The 20,903-nt window shown below is 42.6% G+C and overlaps 2 protein-coding genes across 2 annotated transcripts; one reads left to right on the top strand and one right to left on the bottom strand.

The window, feature by feature from the left end:
* Positions 1-11,898: 11,898 nt before the first annotated feature.
* rag1 (recombination activating 1) lies at positions 11,899-17,482 on the top strand. Its single transcript, XM_084933015.1, has 3 exons — positions 11,899-12,228; positions 12,317-13,440; positions 14,278-17,482. The coding sequence occupies exons 1-3, from the start codon at positions 11,912-11,914 to the stop codon at positions 16,023-16,025; spliced, it is 3,189 nt and encodes a 1,062-aa protein (XP_084789141.1). The 5' UTR covers positions 11,899-11,911; the 3' UTR covers positions 16,026-17,482.
* Positions 17,483-19,072: 1,590 nt separating this feature from the next.
* Positions 19,073-20,674, bottom strand: rag2 (recombination activating gene 2). Its single transcript, XM_084932503.1, has one exon. The coding sequence runs from the start codon at positions 20,672-20,674 to the stop codon at positions 19,073-19,075; it is 1,602 nt and encodes a 533-aa protein (XP_084788629.1).
* Positions 20,675-20,903: the final 229 nt, after the last annotated feature.

Genomic DNA, 20,903 nt, shown 5'->3' with positions numbered 1-20,903 from the left:
GCCACTATGCCAATCCTCAGCATAAAGTATGTGTTTCTCCATGCTGTGTGCCTGTGCTTGTGTTCATTGAGATAAATAAATAACATCACAGAGTGCCAAGGCGCGCATTCTTAATCTGATTTTCAGAGCTATAAGTTTGAATTTTGCAGAGGACGGAAAAAAACCCAAAAACCAAAACAAAAAAAGAGAGCAAGAATCACCAAAAACTGTTATTTTCTCTTGTACCTTTTGGTGGTGCTGGTGTAACACCTATCGTTTTGACTTTTGCAAAGAATTCTGGTGAAATGAGGGAGACACTGCTTTCATTTGATGAGTAATGTAATCACAAAAAGTCTGTGCATGTCTGCATGTGTGTGTGTGTGTGTGTGTGTGTGTGTTTGATTTTGATTTGCAAGGTATACAAAGTGTGATTAATATTCTCAAGCATATTTCGCAGGGTTTTGAGCCAGAATGTGCCGGACTACTTAATAAGTCAAGTTTTATTTGGCTCGATCTGGGAGTGTGATGAATTATGAAATAAAGCGAGGACTCCATGCTTTTTGCAGTTTTATTTCTCCGTGGTTTGCATAATTCAGTCAGAACATTTGTAACTTTCCTGACAGGTTAATGCTGTTGGGTTCAAAGTGAAGACACTGAGGAAATACACAGAAAGACAAGACAGCAGGGAGAAACAGACATAAAGATCAGAGGAGGCGAGAACAAAGGGGGAGAGAGGATTTGAGATGTCACAAAATAGTTTCACACTGTCCTTGTATTCTGTGCGTGTCGTGTAGTGTCAGATTTAATGAACTTTGCACCTTTCTCTCCATCCCTCACCACCGCGCTCTTGCTATAGCTCTAAATCTGAGTTTGACCACTGCAGTGCTGTGCCCTCTACTGCATTGTCATCAGTATAAGTGGACAGTCTTTGAAAATGGAAAAGTCAGGAAATTTGATGTCTGCAGTCCTACAATCTCATAGTAAAGCAGGGAGAGAGTGGGAGTGAGAAAGAGAGAGGGTGCATGAGAGTGCACCTTGTGTCTTTCAGTTATTTTTCTCACTGCCGCTCAGTACGTCTTGCCTGCAGAATCTGCAATGAGACATTGCTCTTTGTGACTGGACCAGACCACCTGGTTACAAGAAGACATACACAGTAGCAGAGCTTAGAAAAGGGAAAAAGGGAGTTTCTTGATCATTCTGTGATCACTGAATTTGAGTGCAAGATGTGTGTTTGGGGTTTTCTTTTTGTATTGTCAGACTTTTTCTGCTGTCTCTGCCACTAAGTTTGCTTTTGTGTCTTTGAGTTTGGACTTGTGAATGTCTGTGGGCTTACCCCTTTTGCCCAGCGGTACCCTTGTTCGTAAGTGGTGTCGCCTTGGACATTTCGGTCTAGACAATAAAGCTGTAGTCACATTCTCGTCACTCTAGTCATCCCTGGCCAGCTGTATCCTCTCTCTTCTCTTATCTCTATGTGACCAAGGAAATTAAATTACAAATATAATCACTTGGCTCCAGTTTCTTTAACAGTGTGTTTCTGCTTTGCATATAGAGTGAGCTTGCACACTCTATATGCTTGCGCACTCTATATTCTATCAGCCTCCAGGAGACGTTGTGTGAAGTTACTTACTGGCCTATTTACGATAATGGGCTCTGCTCTACTTGGGAGTCACACACCTTTTCACAATGACAATGAATGGCATGAGGTGGTAAAGGAGGTAGCGGAATGTAAGACATGGAAACCTTGTTGCTGTAATCTTTGCAAAAATTATTGTGCATAATTACAAGTCTAAAAGGCAGGCAGCGATGATAAAATAGACAAAAAAACTCACTATCTTGACACCTCATGGATTTTAATGCAGTATATGGAGCAATAACAAGAAAAAGCTGTCATGAACTTTACTTTTAACCTAGCAAATAATGTGCTATTAACCCATTTAATCCAGAATTTTTAAAATTTTTCAGTCACAGTTTTTTTTTATTAAATGGAAAAGCATTTAATAAAAAAAGCAGCGCGGTGGCATGGTGGTTAGCACTGTTGCCGAACAGCAAGAAGGTCCTGAGTTCAATTCCAACATCAGGCCGGGGTCTTTCTGTGTGGAGTTTGCATGTTCTCCCCGTGTCTGCGTGGGTTCCCTCCGGGTACTCCGGCTTCCTCCCACCGTCCAAAGACATGCAGCTTGTGGGGATAGGTTAATTGGATAATCCAAATTGCCACTAGGTGTGAATGTGCGAGTGAATGTGAGTGCGAATGGTTGTCTGTCCCTGTGTGTTGGCCCTGCGACAGACTGGCGACCTGTCCAGGGTGTACCCCGCCTCTTGCCCCATGACAGCTGGGATAGGCTCCAGCGCCCCCCGCGACCCTGAAAAGGATAAGCGGAAGTGGATGGATGGAAAAGAAAAAGTGTAAATAATGTTTCAGCAGTGAGACTCGAGTGTGGGACTTAATATATTTAAACTAGAACACTATGACAACCCCTCAAACTCAAAAATTAAAATTTATTTTTTAGTCCTGATATGAATACTGAGACAAAACAAGAACAAAACAAAAAAAGCATTATTACATTTTAGTACTGAACATAAATATTGGTGGTGGATGGAGGATGCTGGACGGGCTTGGCATGGTGAAACACACAGTAAGGGTCCACTGATAACATCTAGCAGATGCACAACTTTGAAACATTCCAAGGAATGCTGGGGACATTAATGGACCATGAGCCATACATCTACTGATGTACAAAGTTACAGTTGTAAAGTGGTTAATGGCAGTCATGGCAATAGCATGGCAACCGGATGCTGGACGCCAGAGATGAAGGGAGCTGTCAAGCTTGAGAAGGAGTCCTATCGAGACTGAATAGCTTGAGGGAATTGGGAAGTAGCTGACAAATACAGAATGCAAATCTGACAATAACTGAAGCAAAACTTGTGTGGGAAGAGTTTGGTGAGGCCATGGAGTGGCCCTTAGTTGGCTTTAAGGTGATTCTACCAAACCATATAGCAACACAGGAAGGCATGTCTTCCAATTTCAGGGACATCACACTCCTCAGCTTGTTCAATAAGGTCTACGCGAGTGTGCTGGAGAGGTTTGTTGGCACGTTGAACCTCCTGAGTTCGTGCTCTCGGCATTATCAAAAGAATCCCCTGTGTGTATTTTGCTGTGGAACTAACGTTGAATTCTGTGTGTAGATATCCCTCTTCTGGACCAAATCACGGGACCTGCCCGGGTGTGGCAGCGTGTGTGGAGTTTCGGAGCGAGTACGGCTGAAGAGGAGTGTGTGTGTGCGGAGGAGCTGTGGCGGTGACTGTGTGGAAGAGGAAGCGTGTGTGGATTCCCCCCCCCCCCTTCTCTCCCTGTACATATATATAGCACTGAGGTGATCCCTGTGTTAAATAAATAATCTCCTTTTGTTCTCAAAGAAAGAACTGTCTGCGCGTGAGTCTGTCCAGTAGCCATGACACTACCTGCAGCTTTTGTGGTTGGTCCCTATGGTAGATAGAGGCTTTTGGCACTGCATTACTTACAGTGGAGAGGGATGGGGGAGAAGGTGTGGGGAGGGGGACGTCAACGTCACTGATAATGTTGTTCCTGTCATGATCTTTTCACACGAATTCGGCATATGCATTCAACAGCCTGGTTGGCAAATAGCCTGTTTCCCCGTCATACTCCATATTTGACCCATCACTATCACAATCGCTGTCCTTGGTGATTGTGATAGTGAGAAAAAGAATGATCAGTCTGTTTAAGTGTGTGTAGGGTGTGCTACGTTATCCTGCCGGCCACTAATGTTTGCCAATAAGATATTTAGTCATTCTACGACCACACAGAACAAAGCCAAACATGATGTGCACAAAAACAAATGGTCCCGTCTTTATGTAACGTACTCTAATAAACTTTTGCTTTGGGGGCTTTGATGGAGACATCTTTTTCTCATCATTCAGATGGCGAACAAACAACTCTGGTCATGGGAGAATTTATGCTAAACATGTGACACTGCATATATTTCACAGAGACACTTTATTATTTCAATATTTGCTTAAAATGCATCAGTGCATAATTCAGAAACATCTTTACGACTTTTTAACTGCTTAAGTGTTTTTCTGGGTCACTATTGTTGATAACCTGTTTAGCCATTCTGTGACCACACTGAATGAAGATGAATCACTGCAAATATAGACATCAGTACTATGATGTGTACCAAAACAAATGGCCCTATCTTTATGTTAACATACTTTAATAAAGTTTTGTTTGGTGGCTTTGATGGAGACATTTTCCTTTCATGGCACTGTCAGGGAATAAACATTTATTATTTCAATATTTGCTTAAAAAGTGTTGATGCATAATTCAGAAACAATTTTTAAAACTTTCCAAGTGCTGAGGTTTTTTGGGGGTCACTATTGTGACCGATGGGATTAGTGTCTACTTGTCAGTTTTCTGCCCACCCAACATTTTTGCTAGGATAAAAATACCTGGTTTGCCATAAAAATTTTAGACAGTCAAAGCCCACAGATTCCTTACATTAGTGATGCCCTGTCTTGCTCTCTAGAGAGAGCATGTGGAAGTTTTCACACTTATAGATCTGAGTATCTCATCAGCTACACATTTTCCACAGACATGGATCATTTCTCTCCATATCTGCATACTGGAACTATTACACAGCATGGCTTCATAGTAGCAGAGTGTCCAGACTTTTCACCAGTTAAAAACATTTGGTGCATCATGACACACAAAACATGACAAAGATGACCCAGGACTGTTAAACAGCTAAAATCGTCAGACAACAATGTGACGATATTTCCTCTCCCAAACGCCCCACGAATGGTCTCCTCAGTTCCCAGGTGCTTGCACATAAAAGAAGATGAGAGAGTGGTAAACATAGCCCTGTCCCAGCTTTTCTGCGATGTGTTTCTGGCATCAAAATTATAATTATTTTTAAATAAAACGGTACATTTTCTCAATTTAACTGTTTCATATGAAATGTTTAATATAAGAAATATGAACATTATTGCATTCTATTGTTATTTACATTTTACACAGAGCCCCAGCGTTTTTCAAAATGGGGTTGTGTACAGTATGTTTCACCATAATAGATGTGCTATCATTACGAAACACTCCACCTATCAGTGATGAGGATTATTCATAAGCATCTAAACTGTCGGTTTTTAATCTGCGCAAGTTAAGCATGACGTTAATGTTGAAGCTATTTATGAATGAGGGAGTAACTTCTGAGACAGCATTGTTCATTAAATCATTCAGTCATCATCCTGCATTATTTCCTGGTGGCAGCTGCCACCGTGTAGATGGCCTCTTCTTCAGCTCAAATCTATTCTGCACACGTTAGATGATCTGACTAAATAAACAGTCACAATTGCTCTCTGTCCCTGCCTATCCTGCAGTCTTTCACAGAAAAGGGACAAAATGAAAATCTGTGTATATTACAATGATGTGCATCCCAGAGGAGTCAAAAGGGAACGCACGTTAAGGAAGAGTGAGGGGAAAATGAATAGAAGAATTGCATTTTTATCATCCTTATTATGAGGAGCCTTCCAGAGGTCTGCCTTGCTTCTTTCTGTTATTCCCTATTCACTTAGGAATTTATTTGCTTATGCAGAGATTGTTATACTTGCTTGTACCTGCCAGGCCAGCAAATGCAAAACTGTATCAATAACTTCTACAAGGTCCCAAAACAGTTGCTGAGCAGGTGGATGGTCTGTTTATTTGTGATCTTTATGTATTCAGTGCTAGTTACTCTCCCCTGCAACTACAGGGACCACATGTTTGTCAGTCCCTTCCTGAGGCATCTCTGTGTTCTGCTACAGTGAAATGCCATATGCCCCCAAGTTGGGCTTAACTGCTCATTTTCCCCCACTCAGTCTAGTCCAATCCACAGACTACATATGACTCTTTGAAAAGAGATAGGACTTTCCAAACTATTGTTCTCAAACAATTACTCTATATGTCTGTTCCTGTGCTTATAAAGCCCATAGCTGTCATCATCCTTGCCACTAGCAGGTTGCCTTGAGAGACTGGACTGGTGAAATAATGGCTCCCCACTGGATCATGTGAATCATTCTGATGACTGTTTGATAAATGTTCCACCACCCAGGCCCTGGCTCGAATAGTAATTTCTCTCTCCAAGTGGACTGGCTGCCAAATGACAACAGCCTCCATACACATGCCCCCACCTAACCACAGCATCTTTAACAGCCCCTCCCTTCAACTCCTATAATTACTGTACTCTATAAGTCAGGTTTAAGACCAGTCACTCTAAATCAGCCCTGAATCAGCGTGTGTTACTGTGTCCATTGTTCCCTTGTCTGAGCTCTGCCAGAGCTGGTGCAGAAAAGGGCATGGCTGTCCTGGCATTTTCTATAATGGACTTTTTAGTTAAAAGACAGGGAAATAATAAGCAGATCTACGTGTGGGAAAAGACCTCTTTGTGTTTGGTTGGAAGTTAAGACCAGGGACAGCTGGGGGTTAGAGTTGACAGACAACAGCGCTGCTCTTTTCACACAGCTTGACACATAATGGGACCAATTTTTCTCTCTACATCTCTCCCTAGTGGCCATGATTTGCTCATTACATTGATGTAGTGGGACTAAGGGAGGGAGGTAGTGAGGAAGAGAAACAGGGAGAATGACCAGGAAAGAGAGAAATGACGTGAAATTTAGAAGCGGAGAATTCACCACTACTCTCATTTCTTTTAAAAAGTGTCTGGATGTAACCCACTTATGAAGGTGTTTAACAATTTGCCAAGAAATCCTCCCTTTGAGGATGCAGAACGTTTGAAATCTTGAGGAGTTGTTTGCGAGATACTATCCTTCAGCTGACAGACCTTCTGTGTAAACCAGCACCAGACAGTTTGGGAAAAGAGAACTAATGCATGGTTAAACAAGACAAATTCAGTGAGTAGATATTTATCTGACTGGAGGTCCCCTGGCATCAGCAGCACTGCTCTTCAATCATGGAAATCTACATTTAATTAACAAAGAATTAAAGAGCATTGTTATTCTGATTAAAGGCACTGGTCTTGATTTTCCACTCTTCTCTACTCCTCCTGAATCTGGCTTAGGGTTTCTTTTGATTTTCTGCAAGTGGATCAACATCCATTTGGATTGTCTACTCAGGTCTCACTTTTCAGATTGCTATACTATATTCACACTGCAATCTCTGCATATTATTGACCCCTCTCTCTATCCAATATTGGGTTGGTAATAGGATTAGCTTTTTTTTCCCCCTTTGAAAAATGGTTCTTAAATGTGACTCTCAATTGTTTCAGCTTAAGTTCTTCTTCACATTGTTTTTACTTACCAGAACAAAAGAGACGAATGGAACTGGTCCAAAACCAAAATAACTGCAGTGCCTCAGGGTACTGCAAGACTTGGAATGAACTAATATGGTCCCAAGACTAGACTATCCAATAAAATGAATATTTGGAAAGCAGGACATGGAAGATATTGGGGTGTCAGGCTGTCAGCAGCTTGTGGGGGATGTTATTTGTAGAAGCTGTGATGTTGTTGTGTTTCTCTGCTCTCTGTTAAAGCTCCAGTAGTCAGGATGAGCCAACAACAAATGCAGGCGAGCAATATGAGGTCACATGAGGCCTTGAGGGAGATCATTCAGATGGCTGTCACTCTGTGATTGCAAGCACGTTAACCTGTGGAACAGAGGGAAGGGTGGGTGGTAATTAATCACCTCATTGGAATAATAACATATTTGATTATTAACAAAACCTGAAAAGAGAGGGCCAAGCAGAGGAAAACAAGACATTGAGTGGGAGAGACAGCGGAGATGAACGAGGGGGAATATGAGTAGTGGGGAAAAGGGTTTGTTCTGGCAGGTAGCTTTGACGAATAGCTCCGTACTGAAGTCTACCTTTTTGAGTATTAATCTACCCAATCATGTCTCCGGATGAGGAATGGAAAAAATGGACAGTAGGAGGTGACTTACTGAGAATCGGCTTGCAGAAGTTGTTGAACGTGCTTTGAAATTTCAGATAAGAATTTGCATACTAAACGCTTAATATTCCATAACACAGTGGGAATATGGGAGTGAAATGCCCCCTTTACCTCGATGCAATCACAAAGATGCACACATTCTTCATGACATTTTGAAATATCATGCAGTAATTTTGGTTTAGTCTATTCAAATGTGGACATTGCTGACATTTTATTCCCAGTGAGGAAAGTAGGCTACCAGTGCTTCTGCGGAATTCATCCATTGTCCATCTTTGCTATTGACACTTTTCTTTAAGCTGCTATGTGGCTTGGGCTGTCAGGGGATCTTTTTTGGACTTTTGGCTTACATAGTTCTCCTGGAAGGTTTGATCTCTTTCCCCCTTTCCTTGTCACAGCATGCAATCAGCCCTGAGCCCTTTTGTGTTCTCCATTCTGAGCTAAGCCTGTTATCCTGTGCAGCTCCTTTACACAAGATCACTACTATATCCCCTTTCTCTGTCTTTCACCCAGTACACGTTCCCTCTTGTTCTTTTGTCCGTCTAGTTTTCTGTGTGTTCTTGTGCTTTGTACACATAGATCTATAAGTAATGATTCTGATTCTGATAACTCTGAAGTTTCTCAGGATGGATTAGTAGGAAGTACTTTATATTTATTTGAACTGTTCTTCGGCATAATCCCCCAAACACCAGAGCAAACTCACAAACAGACGCTCAGCAGCCCCTCCCACCCATCTTCCCCCACCACCTCCCCTTCTCTCAAATATAGAGTATATAGTGGCCCAGCCATATTTCTGCTCACCCCTCCCTCAGCACACACCTGCTTTATGGTCATTCAACTGCACACACACACACACACACACACACACACACACACACACACACACACACACACACACACACGCACACACACGCACACACACGCACACACGCACACGCTGTTGTTTGCAGTTTGCATTCTGGAAAAAAAAAAACAAAACACCCCCACCAACTGCAAGGTGTCAGTTCAGTGGTGCATTGCAAACTCCTGCATGTCCTCCTAAACTGCAGCCTCTATGTCTCCCAGGGTTTGCTCCTCACATTCATAACACTCTGCTCCATGCCAGGTGGCTGTCTCCACAAGTCCTCTTTCCCATAAATCAGACTGTCTTTGAGTTGATCAATAACAAGTCAATTAGCAGGCGTAGAGAGATGAGGGTCTCAGGGGGTGACTGCTTGTTTGTCAGGCAGACATCTGCAGCTCTGTCCCTGTCTGCCACAGAGTTAGGTGTGGCGTTTACCTTGGAAACATGTGGCTACTTGGCTATCATAAATCTAAATATCAACTATAAATAGGTCTGGAACATCTTGCTACAATCCATCATTTGCTTGTTCTTGGATATATAATGAATCAAGCATTGTGCACCTCGGATCTCTCAGGTGTGTCTGATAGATATGAGTAGGCCTAGAAAACAGCACTTTTGTCGCCAGCTTCGGTCTGCGTAGTGGCTCTTCAGCATTTGCAGTAAGTAGGTGTACTCATCAAACAGAAAGAAAGAGACGGACGAACAAAAACTGCTACTGCTCTTTGAGGTCACACTTGGACATATGCGCCAAATATAAGCTGCAAAGCCTGCCAGTATTCATCCTGCTCCCCTGTTAAGCTGACAAGAGTGGGAGAGCCCCAACTGTTGTTTGGTGCCCACTGACTGTGTATCTAATGACTTGGCTGGCAAAGCCAATGCAACAGCAACAGGCTCCTGTGGTGAATACACCAGATTAATCCCCTGGATAATTACAAACAAGAATGATCTTGGGCAAATACTCCCCATACCTGCTGAGAAATTACATCAAATGATGCTGTCTAATTAAAACTCATTTTGAATGGTGACAGACACTGAATATTTGAAAAGATGAATAAAATGTGCTGCTTTGATGCTGACAAGTTATAGGTAAATGAGGTGCTGATCATAAGAATTTGTGGACAAAAACCATGAAGCACAATGCAGTTTAATGCACAAACAAACAAACAAACCGACAGACAGATCAACACTTGTTGGTTTGGGTGTGTGCAGTTTCTATAAGTCATCATTTGAAGCATTATTTTTAAAATAGTAACCACCACAGTGAGTGAGCACCCACACTCCAACATGACACACACACACGTTTGCGCACAAATTGATATTCAACCTAATATGACTCACTTGTGTCACTGGCTTTGTCATTTGGTTTGTCACAGCAGCCCCCATTTGGACTGCTGAGGCAGAAGTCACAAACACTTAGACATGCCAGGGGAAAAGAAAGATGATTAGAATGAAGATTACAACAACAAGTCTTTGTTATTGTTATAGTTCCTCGCGTTTTTTGATTATTCACATATTTATGCTGTTAAAATCCCCCACCATTATTCAGTTTTGTTTTTATCTTGACCACTTATCCTGTGATCTGCTACGTCTCTGCACTTTCAGCCTTTACAAAGGTTTAACAGTATTGCTCTTTCTGTCACAGTGAGGCCACCTGGATGAAGATAGCTAGACATGCAAGTGTGTCTAGCTGAGGATAAGTGTGGTGTGGTAAAAAGTTGTTTGTTTTGGGGGTATGCTGTTGGATTCTCAGCATGCACATGTTACAACTGTTCTTTGGGGTTGACCTTGTTTTTTTTTTTCTTTCCTCAGCTGCCTCGATCAGGTGGCAGTGGTTGACTGTTGGGATTCCACCAAAGGATGGGTATAAATATGAGGCCCAATGAGACAGTCAGGAGCATTCCCACTTTATGGAGCCACGACTCCTAGTAACAGAAGCTTCAAGCTGTGACTGGCTCAAACGTATACAGTATATGTAGGGTGTAAGGGCCTAGCTCCAGGGCTTCCCTTGTGCTCCCATGCAGAGAGGAGCCCCCAAGGGAGCTGACGCCAGCTGAGACTGAAAAACAAGGTAAGAGCCCAGCTGACACACATGCACACAGGCTCAGCTGTTTGTCTCAAAGGGGAGTTCAGCATGTGAAGTACACAGAGAGAGAGCTGAGAAAATAAGGAGACTGACAGATTTGAGCCTCCAAGGATGAAAATGTAGTGAGATCATTGAAAGATGGATAGGCAGAAGATTCAACTGTGTGAATGCTGTAGGTGTGAAATGGTAAGAGCAAAGATTGAACTATTAGTTTCTAAGATTGTTTGACTGCTTTATTGTCAGAACTGGTAATAGAACCTAGATAGTATGGGAGAAGATGAAATAGGGCCCATCAGTGTAGCACCGTCATTGATCTTACCTGTGCTGTATCATAAGAGCATTTGGCTGCTGAAATTGAACAATCTTGTGTTTGGAATAATTCTTTATGATGTTTATTCAATATGATGGTTTCTCATCTTCTTTTCCATCTGGTTTGGTCAATATCTATGTAATATGTAATAAGTTTGCTGTGTTTCCGATTTTTCCTTGCATTAAAAGTGCCAGTTGGAAGCTTTCAGGGCTCCAGCTCTCCTGCCAGCCAAGAAAACAACTAATATAAATGATTGACAACCTTGTTGGGATAAGGTTTCCCATTTAGCAAACTTGCTGTGTCAAAGAAAAAAAAAAGTCACAGTAGCTTACTGAGTGATGGGCTTGAAGATGAGTGAAATGAGGATTTTGGTGTTGTATCGATCCCCTAGTGCTTGTCTCATGCATTTTACACAAGATCTAAATGCCACTTATGGTATAATACAGCAGTCTAGGTCAAGGTTTGCTCTTCTCTATTCAGTGGGAATTTCAGGGTGTTATGAGCATAAATTCAGCAGGAATCAAGTAAAGCTTTTGGATTGTGTCATGGTCTCAATACTGAGGAGACACTATTGGCTCAACCATCCCCGTGAGGATTTTTAACCTTCAAACCTTTTCTCAATATCTATTATCTTATACTACAGATGGCTGAAATTGATTTTCATGCTTTTGCAGTATATCAAATGACCTCCTCATCTCTCCTCTCCTCTCCTTGCCTCTCCAGCGCCTAAGCTCTACATCTCATCATGGCAGCAGAAAGCCTGGAGACAGATGGTCCCAGATCATCCATGCCGCCAGAGCTCCACCATCCCCACTCTGAGTATTCTCAGTGGAAGTTCAAACTCTTCAGGGTGAAGTCCATGGAGAAAGCCCCTCTGCCCAGTGAAACACGGCCTGAGATTTCACCTACGGCAGCTCCAAATATAGAAATAGATCATGCTGCGGGTCCAGGGAGTGTTATGAAATTATGCCTAGGAGGGAAAAGCAAGGAAAATGTGGAGGGCCCTGGCAGGAGAGTAGATGTGAAGCTACAGGAGATGGAAACCCACATGGACCACCTCAGGTAATCAAATTGTTACATTTTGTGAATGATGCTATGTTATATTCATTTGTTTCTAAGGATCTGACACTATTTCCCTGGCTCTTTATAGGGGTTTGTGTCGTGTCTGTGGAATGGTTCTGAGGAAAGTCAAAGGACCAGTGCACGATGTTCATGGAGATCTGGATGAGGTGAGCAAGTGTGCCTTGCGTAAAATGGGCTGCAAGTTCCCAAGCTGGCCAGAAGTCATCCTTAAAGTCTTCAAAGTGGACGTGACAGAGGACACAGAATCTGTCCACCCCCTTTCCTTCTGCCACCGCTGCTGGATGGTTGCCATTCGAGGTGGGGGGGTCTGCAGCTTCACCAGAACAAGAGTGCCTGAGTGGAAACCTCACTCTTCCCTGTGCCACCTCTGCTACCCCAAAAAAACATCATTCCAGAGGACTGGAAGGAAGAGGAGGAAAGTCATTCCAAGAGCACAGAGCCTGGCAAAAAGGACCAGATGGGACTGCGACGCCATCGCTGTTGGTGAGAGGAGAGTTCTGAGACCATTTGGAGACCGTCATGGTCCTGCTCTCAGGGCCTGGAAGAAGTTCAGCATCCAGAGAGAGCAGTGGGTGAGGAACATTACACGCTGCCAGAAAGATCACCTGAGCACCAAGCTGCTCTCTGAGAAGCTCCCTGTGGACTTTGTTGCATCTTTCACCTGCCTAGTGTGTGACCACCTGCTCTCTGATCCAGTTCAGTCCACCTGTGGGCACCTCTTCTGCCGTAGCTGCATTGTAAAATTTACCCACGTTCTAGGACCTCACTGCCCTGCCTGCAACTCGCCCTGTACACCCGATAATCTCACCTCACCTGCCAAAGTCTTTTCATCTGCCCTCCATTCCCTACCTCTGCTCTGCCCCAGTGAGGGATGTCATGAGCAAGTGAGGCTGGACTCATTTAAGGCTCACTGTCTGAGCCACGAGCTGAAGGAAAATAAAAACCAGAGTCTGTCAGAACTTGATAACTTCCTACTAACCAATAAAGGGGGAAGACCTCGCCAGCACTTGCTTTCGCTAACCCGTCGTGCCCAGAAGCATCGACTGAGGGATCTGAAGAACCAGGTGAAGGTGTTTGCAGACAAAGAGGAAGGTGGTGATCTGAAGTCTGTGTGTTTGACGCTGTTTCTGCTTGCACTGAGATCTGGGAATGAACACCGTCAGGCAGATGAGCTAGAGGCCATGATGCAAGGTAAGAGGCTATTATAAGGGTTTATGTTCAATCAACACAGCCCTCCGTGGCAAAGAAAGGGGGATACAAACAAATGAAAATCATGATAGTGTTTGCTCATTAATATTTCCACCTACCCCCGAGGAATACAGTCATCTCATGAATAACAATGAAGAAAAGTCCAATATTCAGCAGACCTAAGAAAGCTTTCTGTGATTTTGATTGAAAAGCATTTAATTATTGTCCATTTCTGTCTATTGAACCACTGCTGCTGCACATTCAACCCCTCCCTGATTTTCTCCCACTTTCACTCATCTTGTCTGTCAGTCTCTCATTCTCACACTCCCTTTAATGCACAATAACAACTCTTGTGAAGGGGCTGTTAGAATCAAAACAACATCAGCAGCTCTTGTATCTGCAAATTACACAGACAGCACCATCCTCCTCTCTGGGGAATAGAAGGCAGCTGGTGTCTGTTTTCATCTACAGCCAATACATCACTATTGCCAGCTTCACTGATTCACCCTCTGTCCCCTTATAACATTTGAAATTTAGGAAATATTGGATTTTGTAATCAGCGGCTTGTGGGCTTTTGACAATGAGGCATTCACATTTGGGTGTGAAATTTACGCTTCTGTCTGTCTCATTGTAGAAATTACTCCAAATGTGGGATATCAAATGAGGAAATTTTAGATACTGCAGTATTTTCAAAGCACTAGAAATAGGCTTCTGTGGGTTGGTATTAAATAATTCTCTTCATGTGTCAATCCTTTCCTCTTGCTTTCTTTTTATGTTGAGACTGTGCCTCTTTCTGTCTCTCTCTGAAACTTTATCTCCTCTCATTTTCTCTCTCTGCAGGCAGAGGCTTTGGGTTGAGTCCTGCTGTGTGCTTGGCCATTCGGGTCAACACATTCCTGAGCTGCAGTCAATATCATAAGATGTATCGGACTGTCAAAGCCACAAGTGGCCGCCAGATCTTTCAGCCCTTGCACACTCTTCGAGCTGCAGAGAAGGAGCTTCTCCCTGGTTTTCACCAGTTTGAATGGCAGCCAGCTCTCAAAAACGTGTCCCCATCCTATAATGTTGGCATTATTAATGGGCTCTCTGGATGGTCTTCCTCAGTGGATGACATCCCAGCTGACACTATCACTCGGCGCTTTCGGTATGATGTGGCACTTGTGTCTGCCTTAAAGGATCTGGAGGAGGACATCATGGAGGGGCTGAGGGAGAGTGGGATGGAAGACAGTGCCTGCACATCAGGTTTTAGTGTCATGATCAAGGAATGTTGCGATGGCATGGGTGATGTCAGCGAGAAGCATGGCGGGGGACCAGTTGTTCCTGAGAAGGCTGTTCGTTTTTCTTTCACTGTTATGTCTGTCTCTGTCCTGGCAGACGATGAGGAGGAGGAGGTTACCATTTTTACCGAGCCAAAGCCAAATTCAGAACTGTCCTGTAAGCCTCTGTGCCTGATGTTTGTGGATGAGTCAGACCATGAGACACTCACAGCTGTCCTGGGGCCCATAGTTGCAGAACGTAATGCAATGAAAGAAAGCAGGCTTATCCTGTCCATGGGTGGTCTGCCTCGATCCTTTCGCTTCCACTTCAGGGGCACGGGATATGATGAGAAGATGGTGCGTGAGATGGAGGGGCTGGAGGCCTCTGGGTCCACGTACGTCTGCACTCTATGTGACTCCAGTCGTGCAGAGGCCTCTCAAAACATGGTGCTACACTCCGTCACCCGCAGTCACGAAGAGAACCTAGAACGCTATGAAATATGGAGAACCAACCCCTTTTCTGAGTCAGTAGATGAGCTGCGTGATAGAGTCAAAGGTGTGTCTGCAAAGCCCTTCATGGAGACGCAGCCAACGCTAGATGCATTGCACTGTGACATCGGCAATGCTACTGAATTCTACAAGATCTTCCAGGATGAGATCGGAGAGGTGTATAAAAAGGCCAACCCCAGCCGGGAGGAACGGCGCAGCTGGAGGGCGGCCTTAGATAAACAGCTGAGGAAGAAGATGAAGCTTAAACCAGTAATGAGGATGAATGGGAACTACGCCCGCAGACTAATGACCCAGGAGGCTGTGGACGTGGTGTGTGAGCTGGTGCCCTCAGAAGAGAGAAGAGAGGCCCTGAGGGAGCTTATCAAACTCTACCTCCAAATGAAACCTGTGTGGCGTGCCACCTGCCCAGCCAAGGAATGCCCTGACCAGCTATGCCGCTACAGTTTTAACTCTCAGCACTTTGCTGACCTCCTCTCCACTACCTTCAAATATAGGTACAATGGAAAGATAACAAATTATCTGCACAAGACCCTAGCCCACGTACCTGAAATTATAGAGAGAGACGGATCCATAGGAGCCTGGGCCAGTGAGGGGAACGAGTCAGCAAACAAGCTCTTCAGGCGTTTTCGCAAGATGAATGCACGCCAGTCTAAGACCTTTGAACTGGAGGACGTGCTGAAACACCACTGGCTGTACACGTCCAAGTACTTGCAGAAGTTTATGGAAGCTCACAAGGACTCTGCGAAGGCTCTACAGGCTACCATTGACCCAGTAGAGATCCAGGATGATGATGAAATGTCTTTGGAAATTCCTGATTTTTGAATTTTCCATAACTATTAACATTTGATTGATTTCTAGAGAATTGCACCATTGGTCAGTTATCTCTACATGGAAGTATTTTGACTTTCCAGAAAGTGAAGTCAGTCTCATTCTGCTTCGGGCAAGAGGCCAAACACATTTTATGTTGTTTTTAGTTTTTATATTTTGGAACTCAGATGCTTGTGTGTTGTTAGCTATTACAAACAGATCTTGCTTGAATAGCCAGTGTTTTGCACCTGAACCCATAAATGAAGATTATTTTATGGAAAACAATGCTATTTTACACTTTTGATGTTTGTTTTTCTTTCTTTAAACATTTATTTGACTTCGAATTGCTTTGTTAACTGTTAGTTACTACACCACAAAGATGTGACAGCAGAGGCAACACATTTTTTTTTCATACTCCTTTTCCTTTTTTTGGTTTATAAATCGACACCATCTGTGAAAAATGGTGCATTTTATTGTATTGCAAGGATATGACACATTTATGCATTTATATAGAGAGGATATTTATGGAAACAGATGAAAGCGCTGTAAGTCATAGAGAGAAATCGTGTTAAAAAGACCACATTTGTGGCCACTGTATTAATATATCATTTTAGCAGGAGCAAAATGCAATCACAGAGACCCAAATGTTCTTTGTTTCATGAGTGCCCTCTGAAAAAGATGACTTTAGTGCTTTATCGTGGGATCCCTGTGGGGCAGAATAGATGCCAGGTCACTTTGAACCAATTTTTATCTCGTTTACTTTTTGCACAGTGGAGGATAGATGATACTTATTTGAATTCTTCTCATAAAATAAAACATATACTGACCTTTTTGTTGATATCATAAAAATACAGTATGGTCCATTACGGTGCCTAATACCCCATGGACTCTCTAGCAGGCAGGGATTTTTCTTAAGTTCTGTATATAACCTGGCTCTTTTTCTCAGCTGATATATCTTCACAGCTTCAGTCGTCAGGGGAGAGCGATGGGTGAGAGCCAGAGAGACCTGATGTAAACTGAATTGTTGGCAACTTTATTTGTTTGATTGATTGATTATATTGTCTTTTTCTGCCCTCACCATTTTGAATTGTGACAGGCAATTTTGTTTTCTTACTTGATTGAATGTTTGATTTTATTTTACTGTCATAAATTTAACCATATGACAGCTATGAAATATCCACATTTCATTGGATACTTGTCACAGTGCTACCATAACGCCATGTTTTGGAGTGCATTATATAGCAACTTGTCTCATATTTGTTTTTGCCCTAATGAATTGCATTTCCAAAGTAATGGATGATGGATGATTCACAAAATTCTACTTCTGTCATGTTTCACAGTGTATCTCCTCATTTTGGGCTCACATGCATAGACTAAATGTACAGTTTACTGGGACCGCACAATACTTTCTCTGTTCATTCATTTTGCATACACTAAAGTTCCACTACCTACCACTACCTTCAAATTATGATATGCTGTATTTAGTTATTTCTTATGTATTGTCATTGAATCAGACAACTTACTTTTGATGAGTTACTTTTGTGAAGTTTGTACTTTTTGTCTCTGTTTTCATCAGATAATAAATAAAAACTGAAGAATTGTGATTCTTGTTTACTTAAATTATTATTATTTTTGTATTTAATTTACTTTTGTATTAGTAACACAGAATTCAGCTGTAAAGTGTTAATAAAAATAATTACAATAAAAAAAACAAAACAAAATAACAATGATCTTTTAGAAAACATTACAACAAACTAGATGCAGACCTGCATGCAGAGAATATGGAAGCACTTTAAAAACGAAAGAAATTCAGTTGATTCAATATATATATATAGCTTAGACCATTTAACTGTTCACAGTTCTGATTACGTATTGTATATCAATATCATATTTATGCTCATGTTTATATAACTCTGAAATCAATTTAGTATACTTACTTAATACCTACCTAATACTGAAAGCTGGAGTTAGTAGTCAGTATATTTCTCAAGAGAATGACAAATAACTGAAACTCACATATAACTGGATCATTTGATATAAAATGTACCAGGACAACAGTTCACATTTGATCCCTCAAAATTAGCTAGTATGCTTTGTACAGTAACTTTGTGTGTTTAATAAGATATTTAAAAATTTTACCTTCATACTATGAATATTTTCAGAGTTACAGGGCCTTAAAGTACCAAAAGGTGGGCTAAAATTTTGAGCTTTTTAATTCCCATTATGTTTTCTATAATTGATAAGACCTTGTAACCTGTCAAGTACAAGAGATCGCCATGAGAAACATTAAATTGGTACAATGGCTCAAATATGCTGGAGAATATAATGCAGTAATTCAAAAAATAATAAGTAAAATTTTAGACTCATACCTCTATAGTGTGACTACCTGTAACTGTGAAAATTTGCATGCCTTCATTAAAAATGCTAAATTTATTGTATAGAAAATTTAAAACAGGGTCATTAATAACAGCATCAGGTGGGAGGCACTGACTGTTTTAAACTGATAGGCTAATTAGAGTATGTCTTTTTAAGATAACAATACACCACTGTGAGGACACAAAATTACAGACTGAAAATCACAAATTTTATTAAGGATTTGTCAGTTTTATTGTACAAAACACTGCAAAAACAATTCAGCTCCATCGGCACTTTGAAGAAAGTGGATCTGTGGTACTTAAAACGTACGTATGAAAGAAAGAAACAAACAGAATGAACCTTTTCACAGCTGATAAAAACTAAAACTGCATTTTTGTTGCACAATGTGAAATCACAACAGAAACATTCAATAATAAAAGGAAATGTTGCAAATCTTCACAAACTGTAAACTGTTAATTTAACTCAAAAATAAATCAAGTAGGTGTGAGTGTTTGTCTGTTAGTTCAATAACTATAGTCATGTGATCTAACTTAAACTTGGCTTGTGACTTGATTATGTTCAGTGAGCACTTCAAGGTAGTTTGAGGGATTTTCTCGATTTCGTTTATTAGATTACTGTTAGGGTGGAAAAAACATCCTAAGCATACAAAGTTTTCTTAACAGGCACACATCATATGAAAATCTGAGTCAGTCAAACAGCCGTCTGAAAAAGCTTTTTTTGGCAGGGGACATCTTGATTGTCAGAGGTCTTTTTTTGTCTTTAGCTTTCATGGTGATGCGCTTCAGTGGTATGATGTGTCGAGGTGGGGTCATCTCCTGGTAGGGCAGGCCTCCGTGGTCCAAGCAGAAGTACTTCTTGCTGCCTTGAGAGAGTTTCAGCAGCAGGGTCTCAGACAGCTCCATGCACTGGGCATGCACCCAGTGGCCCCCTTCCCCTCTGGAGCAAAAGATCATGGCTGGTCGGTGGAGCTCTGTGGAGTAGTATGGCTCCCATGTGTTGGGATCCAACTGACAGCCAAGGCAGCATTTTATCCAGTAACCTGTTTGTGATTCATCCTCTTCATCCTCTTCATTGTAAGCGTCCCCTTCTCCATCGCTGCTGCCATCCAACTCATGTGGTTCACGGCCGAAGTAGAGCTCCTCAGAATCTTCAAGAGGAGTGGAGTCATCATAATCCGTTGACTCCTGGCTGCAGGCAAGGGTTCCATCTTCCTCTCTGGTCTCTCCCTCTGTCTGGAAGTTCACCTGGTAGAAGTAATGCATATCTTGTTGGGATGGCCTTCCCTCTGTGGGCACAGCTAGTAGGATGCTTCCCTCTCCAGAGCTGCCACCAAACCAAGTGCGACTATGGATGATATCTGGGGTCCACTTGGGTGTTTCTACGGGGTCAAAGTGGATTCCTTTCTCATCTAGAATCACAGTAGTGCACTCCATCCGCTTTTGTGAGTCTGACTGATATCCACCTAGGATGATGTATCTATGAGTGGGTCCCGTACGTGTAAAGATGGCACTAGAGATAGATAAACCATTGTCTAGGGTTTCACAGGAAAGCAACGGGCTGCCCTGCAAAAGCTCAACATGCAGGCGAAACAGACGAGGTGGACGTGAGTCTGAGGCTAGTGAGTGGCCTCCAATGAAGTAGACACAGTCTTCTCTAGTAAGGGCCAGATGGAAAGACTGTCCATCACTAAGCTCAGGTAAAGTGTGAGCAGAGCAGCAGCCAAACTCCAGGTCAAAGAGGAACACCTGAGGTGGACAGTCTACAACACTGTTCCAGCTCTCTGTGGTCCTTTCTCCTGAGGGCATGTAGGACCTACCCCCAAACAACACACAAGCTGTCTTCCCACGACTTTGGACCATGCTCATTGTGTGGCCATATCGAGGTCCTGGCACTTCTGCCACTAGCTCTTTCTCTTTGCAGCAGAGTGTTAATTTACGATTGCAGCCACGACTATCCATGGTCAACAGGTACAAGCTTGATGAGATCTCATTATTTGGGGTGCGACCACCGTGGATGAGGTAACTCTCTGGAAGTCCATCATAGGGGTCGAGGCGGCAAACAGCTGGGCAGCGTAATGGGGGCAGGTAGCATGAGTCATTAGAGAACGAGATGGCCCTCAGCTTCATCTCGCCATGTTTAAACCGTACACCAAATACTCCTGTTGGACACGAGCGCTTAGGCCAACCCTTCTGGCCAAACAGCAGAACTTCACCATCCAGCTGCAGCAGAGAGCAGCCGGGCTGCAGAAGGCCTGCACAGTTCACTGGAGTTAATGGCTGCAGGGTCATTTTCTGGCAGGTGTCTGTGTCAAAACAGCAATGAAACACACAAACACAATGTGTAAGTCAGCTGTTGTTTGTGTTCATTCAGATGGTTGTAATTGTTCTTCCTGTTTATGAAAGTAATGTGTAGACGAGCACAGCTTAGGTAATCATAATATGCACTACAGGCACTAAAATGTAGCATAGGGTCAATTGTTTAGCCTTTTTACAAAAATCATGGCATTTAATAGCTACC

Source organism: Perissodus microlepis, chromosome 7, assembly GCF_051167445.1.
Source record: "Perissodus microlepis isolate ML-2025 ecotype Zambia chromosome 7, ASM5116744v1, whole genome shotgun sequence".
In the NCBI taxonomy this organism is placed as follows: Eukaryota; Metazoa; Chordata; class Actinopteri; order Cichliformes; family Cichlidae; genus Perissodus; species Perissodus microlepis.
This window is presented reverse-complemented; position numbering and strand designations above follow the sequence as displayed.